The sequence below is a fragment of the Pseudophryne corroboree genome, chromosome 6 (assembly GCF_028390025.1).
Source record: "Pseudophryne corroboree isolate aPseCor3 chromosome 6, aPseCor3.hap2, whole genome shotgun sequence".
Classification (NCBI taxonomy): Eukaryota; Metazoa; Chordata; class Amphibia; order Anura; family Myobatrachidae; genus Pseudophryne; species Pseudophryne corroboree.
Window position 1 is genome coordinate 435449727 of NC_086449.1, and position 16588 is coordinate 435466314.

A 16588-nucleotide genomic window follows, 5' to 3' on the forward strand; every position below is an offset into this window, starting at 1 on the left:
CCAACTGGCATCCGTCACCAGCTCAGAGACAGACGAACTAATGGAATCAAGGAAATCATGTGAGACCTGATCCGATGAGGCAGGCCGTCCCACTTGGAAAGGATTAACCGCTGCAGAGGGCGAGAAAGAAATAGCGCGAAATCCGACACCATGAGGCCTAGTACTTGCATCGCCAAGTATATCGACACACATGGGCGAGATAGGAAGCATCTTAGCTTGTCCTGAAGTTTCAGGACGTTCCCCGAAGACAAGAACAACCGTTGGTTGTGTGTGTCCAATAATGCCCCAAGGTGCACCATGCTCTGAGCAGGGACCAGTGAGGATTTCTTCCAGTTGATGAGCCACCCGTGGGCTTGCAGGAATTGGACCGTCAGCTCCAGATGATGGAGGAGAACCTCTTGGGAGTTCACCAGGATCAACAAGTCGTCCAGATACTGCAGGATCCTGATACCCTGACGGCGGAGAAGGGCCGTCAAGACCGCCATGACCTTGGTGAAGATTTGCGGAGCTGTGGTCAGTCCAAAAGGCAATGCCTAAATTGATAATGTAGGTTGCCAATAGCAAACCGCAGATAGTGCTGATGCGACATGGCAATAGGTATATGTAGGTAAGCATCCTGTTTGTCCAGGGATACCATATAGTCCTCGGGTTCCAAGGCCAGAACAATAGAGCGAAGAGTTTCTATACAGAATTTGGATGCCTTCACAAATTTGTTCAAAGACTTGAGGATCCATTCGGTTTCGTAACTAGGAACAGCGCTGAATAGTACCCCCTGCCTCTCTGAGTCAGAGGCACCAGCACTATCACTCCTGTGTCCAGGAGGGGTTGCACCACCAAATGTAGAGTTTTTGCTTTCAACGGATCCAAAGGGATATTTGTAGAGCAAAACTGGCGAGGGGGACGTTTCTTGAAAGAGATGGCGTATCCGTGAGCGACGACTTCCCTCACCCAGGTGTCTGAAGTGGTCTGTAACCATACCTGGGCAAACCGCAGAAGTCAGCCTCCCAGCCTGGGGTGCCCCAGGGGGAGGCCCGTCCCGTCATACAGCAGGGTTGTCTGGTTTGGAAGCAGGCTAACGGGCAGAGCAGGATTGTTTAGGTTTGGGCTTAGAGGTTTTGGAAGTGCGAGCCTATTTTGGGTACGCCTGACCCTTTGCTTTACTTGGAGGTTGAAAGGAATGAAAGGTGGTACTCTTAGCCTTGGTAGCCGAAGGATTAGTACTCAGCAGACATGCAGTTTTAGCAGACGCTAAGTCAGCAACAATCTTGTTCAGATCTTCCCAAAAAAGGATGTTTCCCTCAAAAGGGATCATCTCCAAGGTCTTTTTGAACTCCAGATCCACAGACCAGGACCGCAACCACAGAATCCGGTGAGCCAGAATGGACATAGTAGACGCTTTGACTGTCAGCACGCCTCCTGAATGTAAGGAGAGGCTGTGGTAATATATGAAAGACACTGTCTGGCATTATCAGAAAAATACAGATGTAGCTCCGCCTCAACTTCTTGAACCCAGGCTTCAATAGCTTTTGCAGCCCAAGAAGCTGCTATAGTAGGTCTATGTACAATACCTGCAAGAGTGTAAATAGACTTCAAACAACCCTCCACACGCTTATCCGTCGATTCAGAGAGGTGACGGTAGTGACAGGCAGAGTAGAAGACACCACAAGACGTGCGACATGTGAGTCCACTGGAAGTGGTATTTCCCGATTTTTACTTAACTCTGCAGCAAGGGGATACCGAGCTAGCATCTATTTAGACAGGGAGAATTATTTTCCTGGAGACTCCCAGGATTCCTGACGTATGTCAACTAAATGTTCAGAATGTGGTAAAACTAATTTAGTAACCTTCCGACGTTTGAACTTATCAGGTTTCTTAGACGTATATCTGGAGGGTCAACAATCTGAAGAATCAGTGTGATAGCCTCCACTTGGTCAGGTACATAAACCTGTTTTTATAGATTCCTCATCAGAAGCAGCTGCATCTGCATCTGATGGATCAGTATATTCCCCATCTTCATCGGATGAAGTATCCAAACCATGAGTGGATTGTGAGGAAGAAATTGCCCGCTTAGGTGACCTTTTGGTCCTAGGAGGGCGAGGGTTAGGTGTTTGTTTAACCAAGGACTGATATAATTGCTGTAACAGAGTTAACAGAGTATCCGCCCATGGTGGATTAACTACAGGGACAATATACGTCTGTAATGGCACAGGAGGTCCCACAGGGGGGGTAAGTCTTGTTACCAGCGTAGTCAGCATAGTAGAGAAAGCAGCCCAAGTGGGTTTTGGTGTGCCACCCGTGCTGCAGGCTGACTAGGAGGTGCAGAACACCCAGTACCTGGACCCTCAGCTGTAATATTTTCGTCAGGTAAAACCGTGGTGTCAGCACTGCATGAGGCAGGAGCGTCCATGGAATTCCCGCCTTGCGTAGCAGAGATTACTTGGAAACATAGCCTTAGGGCGTATTAGTACAATATAGCCAGACAAACACAGTACCGGACAAAAAAACCCTGTGTAAGGTGACTGCAAACACAGAACACAAACAGAGGATTTAAGTGGTATAGGGTGACTGAAAATACACAGAGAAAAATACCAAATAGTATATCTTAAACACACTACATATATATATATATATATATATATATATATATATAACCCTGATGCACTTAGGCCCCCTCAGGGTACAGAATATAGGGATAGCAATATGTGTGAGATACACTGAATGAAAACCATGCAGCAGCTATTGGCACACACAGTCACATGTCCAATGCAGAAATTATTATCTACAACTATAATAAAACTGCACTGGTAATACTACATAGAGCTATGTATGTATACAGATATAACAATGCACAGTAAACACTGACTGGATGTATATCACGGAGTACTTGTACTAAATATTCATATAGTTATGCACTTGTTCTTAACTAACACTGTCTAAACAGTAGAAAATTTAAGTGTCCTGTAAATGCACAGCACTGATGAGGCAGGCGGCTTTACAGAGAAGACTGTGCCCAGCAGTCCCAGAATCAGCGCAATTCTGTATAATGGCGCCCAAACGCTGACAGGGAGTGAGGGGGAGTGAGGGAGAGAGAGAGATTCAGCTCCAGAGCGGGAACATCTGATGTAGATGGCGCCTGGGGGAGGGGCTACAGGTCAGCGCTTTATCCCGTCTGCTGGACTTCACCACCAGATACTGTGGAGCCTATGTGAAATGGATTTTAGTAAATCCGACTTGTGCTCCTTGCCCTGGTAGATATAGTGGGGTCCGTCTCCTAGATGTGCGGCCACGCGATCCAGGAGAGCAACGGCGGTATGTGTGTGCCTGATGAAACCGGAGCACCTTCGCTGTAAGTACCCGGCAACCAGGGCGCTGGAGTATACAATGCCGCTGGGGGAGGTGAGGGAGCCGCAGCACGATATGTCAGCATGACATATAGCAACTAGTGCCTGTGCTGTGGCCCTTGAAGTCTTCTTTCTTCTCAGAAAAGCTCTTTTTAGGGCTGCTGAGAGCAGCCCATCCTGTTAGTTGCCTACACTGCAGGTACCAACTTACAAACTGAGTTCCAGTGCCTGGAAGCGGGGATATAGAGGAGGTGGTGCATCCTGGGAACAGTCAAAGCTTTAGCCTGTTGGTGCCTCGGATTAAGATCCAACTCTACACCCCAATGTTATTCCCTGTGGAATACTAGTGTACCCCGCTGCAGAAATTATATTATTGCATTGCTGTTGATACACAAAAATACCTTGCAATTTCATACATGAGATCCCATCCATGCAGGTCCAGTCCAGGAACAAGCGCTACCAGCAATCAGGCACACCTGTGCACACTTTTATAAAGTTTGTTAGGGCAAGAGCTCAGGGCTCCTGATGCCAACAATTGGCCAGGCGATAGAGGGCGGGCCAGTGGGCAGGGGTGTATCTAGGGGTCTGAGCGCCCCTGGCAACGTAAGAAACTGGTGCTCCCCCCAGATTTGATGTTCGGAAGGCCGAAAAAGGTGCATGGCCACACAATAGTACCCCCAATTCAAATTACACCACACAGTAGTACCCCTCACTCACATTACACCGCACCACACAGTAGCATCCATTCAGTGGCGTAAACTATATATTTTGGTGCCCTGTAGCAGGGATAGAAACAGGGATAGCAAGCACTACAGGTATGTGCCAAAAATAAAGGGGTGTGGGGGAAGGGGAGTGAAAAACAATATAGTACCAATTCACATTACACTGCACAGTGTTACCACTTGTACACATTACACCTAACCACACAGTAATGTCCGTTATTCACATTACACCACACAGTAGTCCCCTTATACACAATGCGCAACAGTAGAGCTCCTCATCATCATTCCTTCTCCTCATTCATCAACATCATTCCTCCATCTTCTCCTCTCCTTCATATAAATGTGGCACACCACTCAGCATCTACCCCTGTCTCTTCTTTAACCACTTGCCTGGCATTCGCCATTGAAGAAGATCTTTTTTATAATAATCCACTCTTCAAGGAAAATGCAATTCTATTCAATCGCTATATAGACGATTTGTTTATCTTATGGAAGGGGGACAGTATAGCCCTCAGCAATCTAACTGAAGATTACAATGCGGCTGAGGGACCCATCAAATTTACCTTTAAGATGAGCCAATCTGAGATTCATTTCTTAGATGTTAAATTAACTATTCTGAACAACATTCTCACAACTACAGTTTTTTCTAAGCGTACCGATAGGAATCAACTTTTACATGCTCACAGCTGCCACCCCAAATCAATGACCAAAGGGTTACCTTACTCACAAATGGTGAGAATCAGGCGCATAAATAATGACCCGGTTGAGGCTGACACTCAAATCGATCAATTAATAGCTAATTTCCTGGATAGGGGATATTCTAGAAAGGCCCTTTTAGAATCCAAGCGAAAAGTGCTGTCACTAGACAGAAAAACTCTTTTACAACAGAAAAAAGATTCTCAGGAATCGAAACAGCGGCTTCCATGGGTTAATAAATTTAATGTTAAATCTCCAGGTATCAACAGTTTGGCGAAAAAACACTGGCCCATTGTTAAAACAGATGACAATCTGCACCTAACTAATACCCAATTAATGTCCTGTTACTCTCGTGGCAGAAACCTCCGAGACCATTTAGTAAAAACAGATGTTTCAAAAATGAAGATCAAACAAACTACAAAACCTGCTTTCTTGAGCCAAGAACCCAAATTAGGGTGTTTAAAATGCTCTTGTGTCACTTGCCAGTTCTTGTTGACTGGCAATTCATTTAATCATCCTCATTCAGGCCAAAAAATCTTAAACATAAATTAACTTGCAATTCAACGCATGTAATATATCAAATTATGTGCCCATGTGGCCTAAGCTACATAGGAAAGACAGAGAGAAAATTTAAAGAGAGGATGACTGCTCATCGATCAGCCATCCGTAATGCTATTGAATCTGGTCAAAGCGACCTACCGGTCACTAGGCACTTTATGGAAATGAAACATCTGATTAACAGTATACGATACAGGATGATAGACCATATACCCCTTGACATTAGAGGTGGTGATAGGTCATCCAAATTACTACAATGCGAAGCCCGGTGGATAGCCAGATTAAATGTCATTTATCCAAAAGGATTAAATTAATCAATTTCTTACGCTATTGTCCTCTAATTAATATCAATTTATTAGGTAAATATAGTGTTATTTCCTGCTCTCTATATGGTCCTTTGAAGATTTAATATAGCTACCACACTATAAGCTGTTGTTTTCTTTGTATATAGTTAACCGGTTTTCTGCCCTTGCTCTTATGTCTGTATGCATTGCAGCCGTTTCGCTACTTTATATACATTTCATTATGTGCCGACAATTTAGTGAGACTTAATGATTGTGGCTCCTGACATGATGAATAAGTAGTTCGCCATGTATTAAGCAAGTCATTATTCTGTTACACTGTATATTTATTGTATTTATTATGTTGCCACAGGTCCGTGAGATTGTTTAATGTTACCATGGTGAAGGGTTCTCATCACACAGCGCCGTCGTGGCGCAATGACGTCACATCCCGAGCCGCACGCCGGGTGAGCGGTCCCGGACGAGCTGGCGGGAAATTCACTGGTGGTGTAAATGTATAAAGGTAAGTGTCACATTTTATTATGCTTATAAACCTGACGACAGTTGGAGAGACAACTGAAACGTTGTTAAAACTCTAAAAGATGCATTGAGACTTTTTATTCAAGCCACGAGTGCCACATCTGCCAAACTATACATTCTTGTGTGTCTAAAAATGTTATATACACATATATATATATATATATATATATATATATATATATATATATATATATAAAAAAAAATTTAGGCACACAAGAATGTATAATTTGGCAGCAAAAGCAGTGTCTATGTAGTCGCAAGTAGGGCCGTCTTCATAGCAGTGTAGGTCCCAGTGGTAGGAGTGGGGGGGGGTCAGCAGCAGCTTTGATGTCCCGCACGTAGTAGGTGGTGTTCTATCTTCTGCTCAGCAAGTAGGATCTGGAGTAGGGAGGCCAATTCTGGCCCAAAAATGCTGGGATTTGGACCCCGGGGTTGGAGCCTCCAATACCGGGATTCACAGGATTAGATTGCGCATGCACAGTTTTGCTGGGCAGCGCTAAGCACTATAGTACAGCGCTATCCAGCTGTGTGGCCCGGGTGGCAGCAGGGTGTTTAAAGCTTAGGTGGGCAGCCATGTACACAAACTGACCGCGCCAGCGGCATTTCAAATGTATCGCCAGCCACCAGCCAATCGGAGCTGGTGGACCGGCAACCAATCAGGGAAACGGCCGCAGCAGTGGCTCCTGATTTACTGCTGGACTACTCGTTCTGACTGGCTGGCGGCCAGTGCTACAATTGAAATGCTACCGGCGCGGTCAATGTGTGTCCATGGATTCCAGCCTATTAGTAAGTACTGCTACCTACACCCACCCTCCCGCACTGCTCCCTATATCCTCCGTCCCACACTGCTCCCTACACCCACCCTCCCGCGCTGTTCCCTACACTCTTCTTCACTGCCCTCCACATCCACTCTCCCTACTCCCTACACTGATCCCTACTGCAGTCCCGGGATCCCAGGAATCCCGGGATTAAGAGTTTTGCAATCCTAATTTCTGCTAATTACTCCTTTACTGCACTGATGATGGGAGATGGGGCTGGTGGGAGAACACTAAACTTTAGATCGGGGCATTGGGCTGAATGAAGGGGCCCAGGTATATGACTTTCAGGGTGTTAGGGGGTGTTTAATATGCAGGGGAGGGGTGGATAGTGGAGTGGGCTTAATATTCATAATTTTCTGGTGGGAGGGCAGCTTGCTTGACAGCAAATATCTCCAGTTCCTGGTAAGATTTCTTAGCCTTCAATGGGATAAATAAACTAGAGAATCTCACCTTTCAGGAGGTACCCGTGATTTGGGGATCAGGATCAGGAGCCAGAGTAATCCACATACAAAAATATAAAACTGTATACAAGGCGTATGGAGCTAGAGGAGGGACCAGCTGCTGGAAGGCTGATATCTCTGGTTCTGGGCATAGTAGAGACAAGCTGCCAATGTCCACCGAAAGGGGAGACTCCCAGATTTTGGATTATACCCTCAGAAAAACTCTAAATCAGCCAGAACCTGAGATATCTGGCTGGGAAGAGCAATTAACAGGCTCAGATGGTGGACCACTGCTTTGAAGTCGGATATCTCCGGTTCCTCAAGTCCGATTTTTTAATATGTGGTACTCCTGGAAAAAGGGGATCCTCAGCTATCAGCATAGGGCCCTTAACCTCCTGGGGCCCTTGGGCAACTGCCCATAGAGCCCATACAAAAATATGGTCCTGGACGCAGGTAGACATTGGTGAAGCTGTTGTGACTTGTGTGTGGAACATGTAATTTCACAGCTGGTGGAATTTCCAACAATACAATTCTACTTTTGTTTCACTATTCCTTTGAATACTATTCTTCACTTTACTAACAAATTCACATTTTTCAAATATTTTAATCAAACATAGTTGAATGAAGTTGGGCAATGATGCTCAATTCATTATGCTGTGCAGAATGATTGGGTTATGATGACATGGGACACTGCAACTTAAATTCTGCAGGAAAACATGCCACATTCTCAGGCCAAAGATGGGAAAAGATACATTTTGTTGCAAGAGAAAATGGGGTATATGTAAGCATGGTCGTTATGGGGGAGAAGCAGTAGCTGCCGTTATGTGCACCAATATCGGTTCTCCCCGTGTATGAATGCGGGGAAGTGTACTCAGTGACAGAGGCATGTGGACAGAGATGGGATGCCTGTTTCATGGTGAGGGTGTAAGGACTGATAGTATTAGTAACACCTTTAGCTGCATATCGAAAATCAGCGTACAGTGTGAGCTTATAAAGATGGACAGATACTGCATTATACTCATTAGCATAAGGTAGCATATCCGGCTGCCATGCACGTCTGCACTTGCCGCTGATTTGCTTCCAACCTCTAGCTGAACGGTATATTACAAATTGCTATTAAATTAAGTGCAGTCAAACATTTATTCATATTATGTATATATTTTATGCTTTATCCTGTACTCTATTTAATCTCTTTCGTAAAACATATTGATAAAAAAACAAAACAATTATGTTAAACATTCTGTTGGCTAAACTCTGCTATTTATATGCTTTTTTGAAGTATAATTATGTGTAACTGTAATTATTGTGCATGCGAGTAAATCTGTTTGTACAGTAATTATTATGGTCTTATTTCCCCCCCAAATACTGTGTTGCAATACATAAAATACTTTTCTACAAGTTGCTTGTACATATGATTGGAAGGTTAATTTATACCAGCATTGTGTAGTACAAAGCTCACTGTCTCCTTCCTGCTAGGCTAATATTTCTCCTTCCGGACATATCAATAAGAAAGACAAATGGCACTGTTTATGGAATAATTCTCATACTTACAAGACATTCATCACAGTATAGACCCGTCGCAAGACTCTGACATTGGCACTGCCCAGTAAAAACATCACAAACCGAGGAAAGCAGAATTCCAAAGGGGTTGCAGCTACAATCTGAAACAAGAACACACTTAATCAAGCCTTGGAGTGTGATTACTAGCATGGCGATAGGTACCAACTAGTCTGCTCCAGCTCCTAACTGCCATTTTCCAAACACAACCTGTAACATGTAATTTAGGAGCTGATTGGCTGGTCCTTTATCACCGTGCTATTTATCACTCTCCAAGGCTTGATAAATGGGGACAATAAGTTGCTAATTTGTTAGCGGTCAGCCAAAAGTGTCATTTAATGTTACTGGACTATAGCTGATTTTTTTTATATTTTATTTTACTGCTATTTTATATTTAAGGGATTACAAGCTTTACTTACATTGACAGCCCGCTGGATCAGTGGCACTCAGTCCAAAATAGCCAGGTTTACATTGATCACAGCGGATTCCTTCTACATTTTCTTTGCATAAGCATGTCCCAGCAATTATCCCCAATCTGTGATCTGTGTGACACTGACATAATCCGTTACCTTCCGTTCCATCCGGATCACAGTCACAGGCTACATGAAATGAACAGAAAACAAACAATATCACAGATGCATACAGATACATGAGATTATGGATTGATATGTTTTTTTTCTAAAGATTGTATTTTATGCATCTAAACAAGAAGAATAGGAGGGGCTTATGCAGTGGGGACACATGAAAGTTTGTGTGGCATATCTTGTTTGATTTCCCTCTGCATATACCCAGGAAGTGGGTGCACTGTACATTTATGCTCCCGTGCAGATTTGTGATTCAGCCATTGCACCTGGGCAGGCAGAATGGTGGGAAGGGACATTTAATTAGGCATCATTTACACAAATACAATTGTGCAGATCTGCAGAAACACGAATATATGCTTGATAAGATGCATCTTTAAAGATGACTCTGAATTTGAATGAATTTTGCCAACAACTCTGCATAAGTATCCATTAATGTAACAGCAATTATTGATCAATTATTGGGTTTAAGACTTGATAATTATAATTTCTTATTACCAGGATGTACTAAAATTGACTTCCGGGGGCAGGGGCTCTGATAGGAGTCCATCCCTGTCATGTACAAAAGTAAAGTGATCGCTGATATGATCAATTTATTTTCAGTTACAAGATCCTGGCAGTCTATTGTGCATGTGCAGGGAGTGTTGTAAAACAATGCAGAGGATCCCTGTACCAGTATCTTTTGTGATATGAAGAGAGCATTAGCTGGCGAGACCAAGTTTCAGAATGATTTGCATTCAGGGGCTTGGTAAATTTGCTCAGACACAAAATGAGTGTCTTAAAGATATAGGGGGGAATTCAGTTACTCGCAATCATTGATCGCGGGTAATTGCATTGCGGGGGGCTATTCAATTAGCCCAGATAAGCCGACGCGAGCCGCATCTTACCTGGGATTTTGTTTCGCCTTCTTCAGGCAGGCAAAACAAAATCCCCGAAACACAGCCCTGTCTTTGGCCTGAAATGGGTCATATGTTTCACTGAACCTGTGTATTTTCAGGAGAAAAAAAATATATTTTGTTTAAGGTGACCAAATTGGATTGCACGAAAAAAAAATAATATATATATATCGGAGAAACATTGTGAAAAATCGCGGAAATTTCAATTTTTTGCTCCCGATGTTTCTTTGCACCTAACTGAATTCCCCACATAGCATGTTAAGGATCATGTGCTGCGGTAGGGGAATCTGAACTGGCGGACTCTGCAACAAAAGTCTAGGACACATTATAATACGAATAGATGTCATATAGTGATTACTCCATGCACTGTATCAACTCCACAGAAGAACAATGTGTCAATAAAGACTCTGAATGATAGTTTTCAGACGACTCTGAATGATAGTCATCAGACTCCTCTGAATCATAGTCATCAGACTCCTCTGAATCATAGTCATCAGACTTCTCTGAATGATAGTCATCAGACTCCTCTGAATGATAGTCATCAGACTCCTCTGAATGATAGTCATCAGACTCCTAATAGAGAAACTGCAACAATACTAACAGCAATGAAACGATCCATAAAGGAGGTAAAAATACAACTTTAGGAACTATCTATTTAATTGTGAAGCCATTCTCATTGCAATTTTAGTGTGAATTCACAAATTATTAGTTAATGTGGAAGTTATACTGATATGCAAAGGAGAAAACTCACATGGGGAGTCCAATAATGAAACATGTATAGATAACAATTAAACAATAACTACCCTGTGAAATACACCATAATAGGTGTGCATAAGCAAGTACATACAGAAATTGTTTGTTTGAACTGATAAGATGAGGTAGGGGATTTGATTTGGATTCATTACAAATATACACATAAGTGGTATCCATAGCAGTTTATTTAGATATTATATTTTTTAAAATGATCAGAGAGAAATGTCAACAATTTTAATATGTTCTATACACCCTAGTCTCCCAGTTTTAACAGGACAGACATGTTTTTCGGGCACTGTCCCACCTGCATGCCACAGTATCCTCCCACGGTGTGTGTATTATGCAAGTTCTGTATAAAACTAGTGTATATACACATCTATGGTAGGTTGATATGGTGGATAAAGGGCCCGATTCAGATCTTATCACTGTTGTGCATTTTCGCTCAGAGGTTCATTATCGAACTACTGCGAATGTGTATGCACCGCAATGCACAGGCGCGTCGCCAAACAGCAACAGGATGGTGCAAAAATGTTGATCATATTCATTAATGAGACTTTGCATTGTGCCCTGTTAAATATTTATTCTCATCTATGTATTTTCAATAAACTTGCCACTTATGTGGAGAAGCTTTATTAAACTTCCAAGCTTCAATCACATGGCCTTTAGCCATATATCTACCTCGGACCCTGTTCTGAATCCAGACAAATCACAGACACTGACAAAATGTGTTATTATGTACAGTGCCATGCTATAAAACATAAGCTATTGTCGAGATCTCAAAGTCCTGTACTATTGGCCAAATTCAGACCTAATCACTGTGCTGCAAATTACACTGTCCTGCAATCAGACAGTCGCTGCCCAGTGGGAGTGAAAATTCGCCCCGTGCAAGTGTGCGAATGCATGTGTATACTTTGTGAGAATTTCCCTTAGTCAGCGGACAGCTGCAAAACTGTTCACATAAGAGGAGGATTTACCACAAGGCAACCAAGGCAGCTGCTTAGGGCTCTGTGGGTCCTAGGGGGGCCCACCGATAAGGTTGTATGAAGGGCATTTCCGGCGGGCCGTGACCTCTGGCACAAATGTCAGAGCACTGGGCTGGCTGAATACTCCCAGCAGGCTGTTAGTGATTAGACAGCTGCTGGATGCCGGCACATGCCTGTGTCTATAGCCAGTGTTGTAAGCCTCGATCACTCATATACAATGCAGTCAGTGAGTGAGGGTGTAATAATGGGAACATGGCAAAGAAGCAATGTGTTGACTTGGCTTCAAATTCTCCAGATCTCTATCTGCTCGAGCATCTGTGGGATGTGCTGGAAAAACAAGTCCGAGCCATAGAGGTCCCACCTCAGAGTTTACAAGACTTAAAGGATATGCTGCTAACATCTTGGAGCACATGTCTCGATGGGTCAGAGCTATTTTGGTGGCACAAGGGGGACTTACACAATATTAGGCAAATGGTTTTATTGTTATGGCTGATCAGTGCAGCAAGGTAGGGTGTTAGCAGGCTTAGCTACAGTAAATTTTTGATTTAACTTGTCAAATACACAGGTAGAGATGTGAATGTTCTTATAAACCTGAGAAGGGTCAGCAATTTCTGGACATAACACAGGTGGTTCATTTTGAAAGAATTTAAAGCTGTGATAGATCATTCACACCTAGTCTCAGGAAATATAACATGCAAGCTTACCAATACAAGTGTTTGGGTCAGATATGTCTCTGAGAGGGTCATGGTAGAAGTATGGCTTGCATAGCTCACACTGATTTCCCTTAGTATTGTGCTGGCAGTCCTCACACACACCACCACTAGTGCTGTTGTTTTCCTGGTATACCAACATGTCAAAGTGACATTTGTCAGAGTGTCCATTACAATTGCACTCTGAAAAAGTAGAAACAGACTCTATTAACAGTCAATATAGAACAACAATCCTCATACATAAATATAAACATAGAAACATAGAATTTGACAGGAGATAAGAACCACTTGGCCCATCTAGTCTGCCCCTTCATATATTTACAGTATATACTGTAGAAGTTACAATATTGGTACTTATTAATTATACAAATATCATCACTGTAACCCACCTTTGCTGCAAAAACCTATTCTGCTGGTTTTCAGCTCCGCCAATCACGTTACAGTATACTGTAGCTTTCAATCATGTTTATAAGCTCACCAGTTAATTTGTTTTAAAAGTTGATGTTATATAATGTGAAAAGTCAAACAGCACAATAATGTGATCATCAAAACCAGCAAAGCTGTTGTTACTTCTTCAATTGCCCATTAAAGTGGCTATTTATTCACTGGCACCGTAGTATCCATAGCACTGGTGATTTACAGTGGTAGCACAAATATGATTAACAAGTACAAAAATAATTTACAAAGTAATTATATGCATTAATACCTATGAGACCCTATTCCCTGTCCTTCATCAAGCCTATCTGAGTTTGGAGGGACTGATATCATTTTTTTAAATCTCCAGATACAATCATTACCCCTGAACAAGGGCCTGGTATTATTTATAGTGTCCTGAATAAAGGCAAGTGCATGGTAATCAACCTTTGCAAGCCTGAATATATATTAACCTTCACAAGTCTTATCAACCTTTATCCATCTTTGCCAGCCTAAATATATAATATTCTAACTTAATTACCTGTCTATGCTAAATAGTACAACTCTATTTCCATACATAAAAGTTTTTTTTTCATTCAATTCTCCTTCTGAATAGTTTAAAATTTCACCATTTGCTAAAATGAAAGTAGTGACTGTTTGTAAATATTTAATTACAGTATAAATGATGCTCCGTGCATTTTTCAGTCAGGATCTACAGTATATCTCCTGTTAATACTTCTGCCTATGCAGTGAAATATTATGCTAACCTTACTTTCCTGATTGCACTTATGCTAACCTTACTACTTTCCTGATTGCACCATCACTGGTATGCGGTTGTTAGGTTGACCACATTTAGGTCGACAGTCTTTGGGGGAGATTCAAATGTTTGAAAAGTCAGTTGGGTGTCTGTTTTTTCCTATCTAATAGACAGGAAAACCAGACACCCAACCGACTTTTCAAACATTTGAATTCCCCCCTTTAACTCAGCCACTATTGGTCGACATGCATTAGGTCAGCATGGTACCAATGCCGACATTGACAGAAAGTCGACATGACAAAGGTCGACACAGGAAAAGGTTGACATGAGTTTTTCACTTGTTTTTTTATTTTTGTTTACTTTTCATACTTTATGAGCCACGTGGACTATGATTGGGAATAGTAACCAAAGCATGGCGAGTGAAGCGATGCACTAATTGGGGTTCCGATTGATGTTATGGTGTAAACAACACCAAAAAAGGCAAAAAACTCATGTCAACATTTTCCTGTGTCAACCTTTTTCACGTCGACCTTCAGTGCATATCAACCTTTTTCAGATGTCGGCCTAGTGCATGTCGACTCTCCTGCCTACTGATTACTTTCTCCCACTCCTACCTCAAGATTTTTCACGTGCTGCTCCATTTCTTTGGAATTCCCTACCTCTCCCCCACGGACGCTGCACCTCTCGACAAAACTTCAAACGGGCTCTCAAGACCCACTTCTTCACCAAACCCAGCCAAATCTCATCCTAACCCTCTGTTCCACGTTCTCTATGTACCCCGTCTCTGTCAACCCTGTCTACCCCTCCCCTTTAGAATGTAAGCTCTCACGAGAAGGGCCCTCTTCCCTCATGTGCTTATCCTTTTTCTTACTTTAATAGTCTTCAGCTGCACCAAATCCAGCAGTCTTCTGCCACCTGATACTTATTCCAGTGTCATCTGCTGATGTAACTATATTTATTTACGTTGTACTTGTCCTATATTGTCTTCAACTGTAAGTCACTGTTTTCCTGTTTTGATTATTTGTTTATGTACTCTGTAATTGGGCGCTGCGGAACCCTTGTGGTGCCATATAAATAAAGGATAATAATAATAATAATAATAATAATAGACCTAGACAGGTTCGACGCAGTGATCCACATCCACTATCACTGGTTAGCATGAAATGACTACACTGCACCCAAGACATTCACACTGGTGTCTTACACTGGTGTCTTTAAATCACTGAATATAAATACAACAACATATTATAGAGGGACTCTCAAATCCTGTTCATTATTTTGAAAATAAATGTTTCTGTTTCAAATGTGAAAGTTTTAGGCACTGACTCTAGAGTAAAACAGGTTACATGACTAAAATCTCACTGGGATATAACCACACATTACACCAGGGGAGAGGGGGCAACTCTTATAGAGGTCAGGTCAGGAGGGCAAGAGACAAATCCACCTACTCTGAGCAAATTGCTGCTTAGCTTTGATGCTTTTATGAGATGGGGCAAAGTATATATGAAAATAATAGCCTCAAGGTATGTAACATCATGGATATTATAAAACTCTGCAGGCAAACTAACATGATCCTATAGTTATTCAATTACAGAAATGTTATAGTAACCTCATAATCTATTAAAACATTCACCTACTGTACTACAACCCTTACAACAGAGTATGTAATTTTTATAATTCACATTAGATGATAACTAGCTCTCTAATCTATCTCTAGATGTGTGTAACATCTTGGAACAAATAAAACAAGCTATCAAGGACCAAAAATGGATTCTTAGTTGAAAGCTTAAAAACATATAAGGACACACTGTCATCACCCTTATCTACTTGTGTGTTTAATGCAGTTATGCAAGGGGACTATCTCCTCAATTAGATGCTTGAGATTCATATACAGACACATTTGCCCCCTATACAATAATATAAAACCCTGTTCTCAAATTCTGGTGATTATGCTGAATCATAATCTCCCAAAATAAATTTACTTAGGCCAGAAGGGGTTCATCCAAGGGGAGTCAAGGAGTCAAGTCCGGGATTATACAAAAAGGCCAACTGAATGTTAAGAAGCTAATGAAGTTCCTCACCATGGTCCTGTAACTGGACTCTTGAAAAGATATTTGAGCCTCTGTTCTTCATCATATAAAGCCAATCCACTCAACTATTAGAGCAGTGAGCTGCAAGTGGGGGGGCAGTACTTTTGTAATTTCATTGTTTCAAGATTACATTTTGTTCTGTCACAAACTGCCCCGGATCTCTCTACCTGATCTTTATAAGATTATGCATAAATATAGAGATTTTTGGATAAAAAAATTAACCATTCCAAATCTAATCTTATGCTGTTGCATATTTCTACTCCAAAAATATCTAACAAAAGGAGGTACTGTAGAGGTTTCCAGATATTAACTATACCATTTAGTACGCCTTGTCATGCAGACTACAACAATCTTTGCTCTTGCTACAGTATAACAGTCTTCTTGGTGGATGTTGAGATATAGGGCTTTATGTATGAAAAGCCACTGCTTCCTGGTGGGTTGGAGGTGAAAA

At 42.0% G+C, this 16588-nt stretch overlaps 1 protein-coding gene across 1 annotated transcript in view; it reads right to left on the bottom strand.

The window, feature by feature from the left end:
* The window catches only part of LAMB4 (laminin subunit beta 4), a 260547-nt gene that overhangs the window by 170149 nt on the left and 73810 nt on the right, over window positions 1-16588 (bottom strand). The window contains exons 9-11 of the mRNA XM_063929992.1: window positions 12871-13059; window positions 9373-9552; window positions 8948-9057 (exon numbers count right to left, since the gene is read on the bottom strand). Of these exons, the coding sequence (XP_063786062.1) occupies window positions 8948-9057; window positions 9373-9552; window positions 12871-13059 (479 nt within the window). The remainder of the gene's footprint in view (window positions 1-8947; window positions 9058-9372; window positions 9553-12870; window positions 13060-16588) is intronic.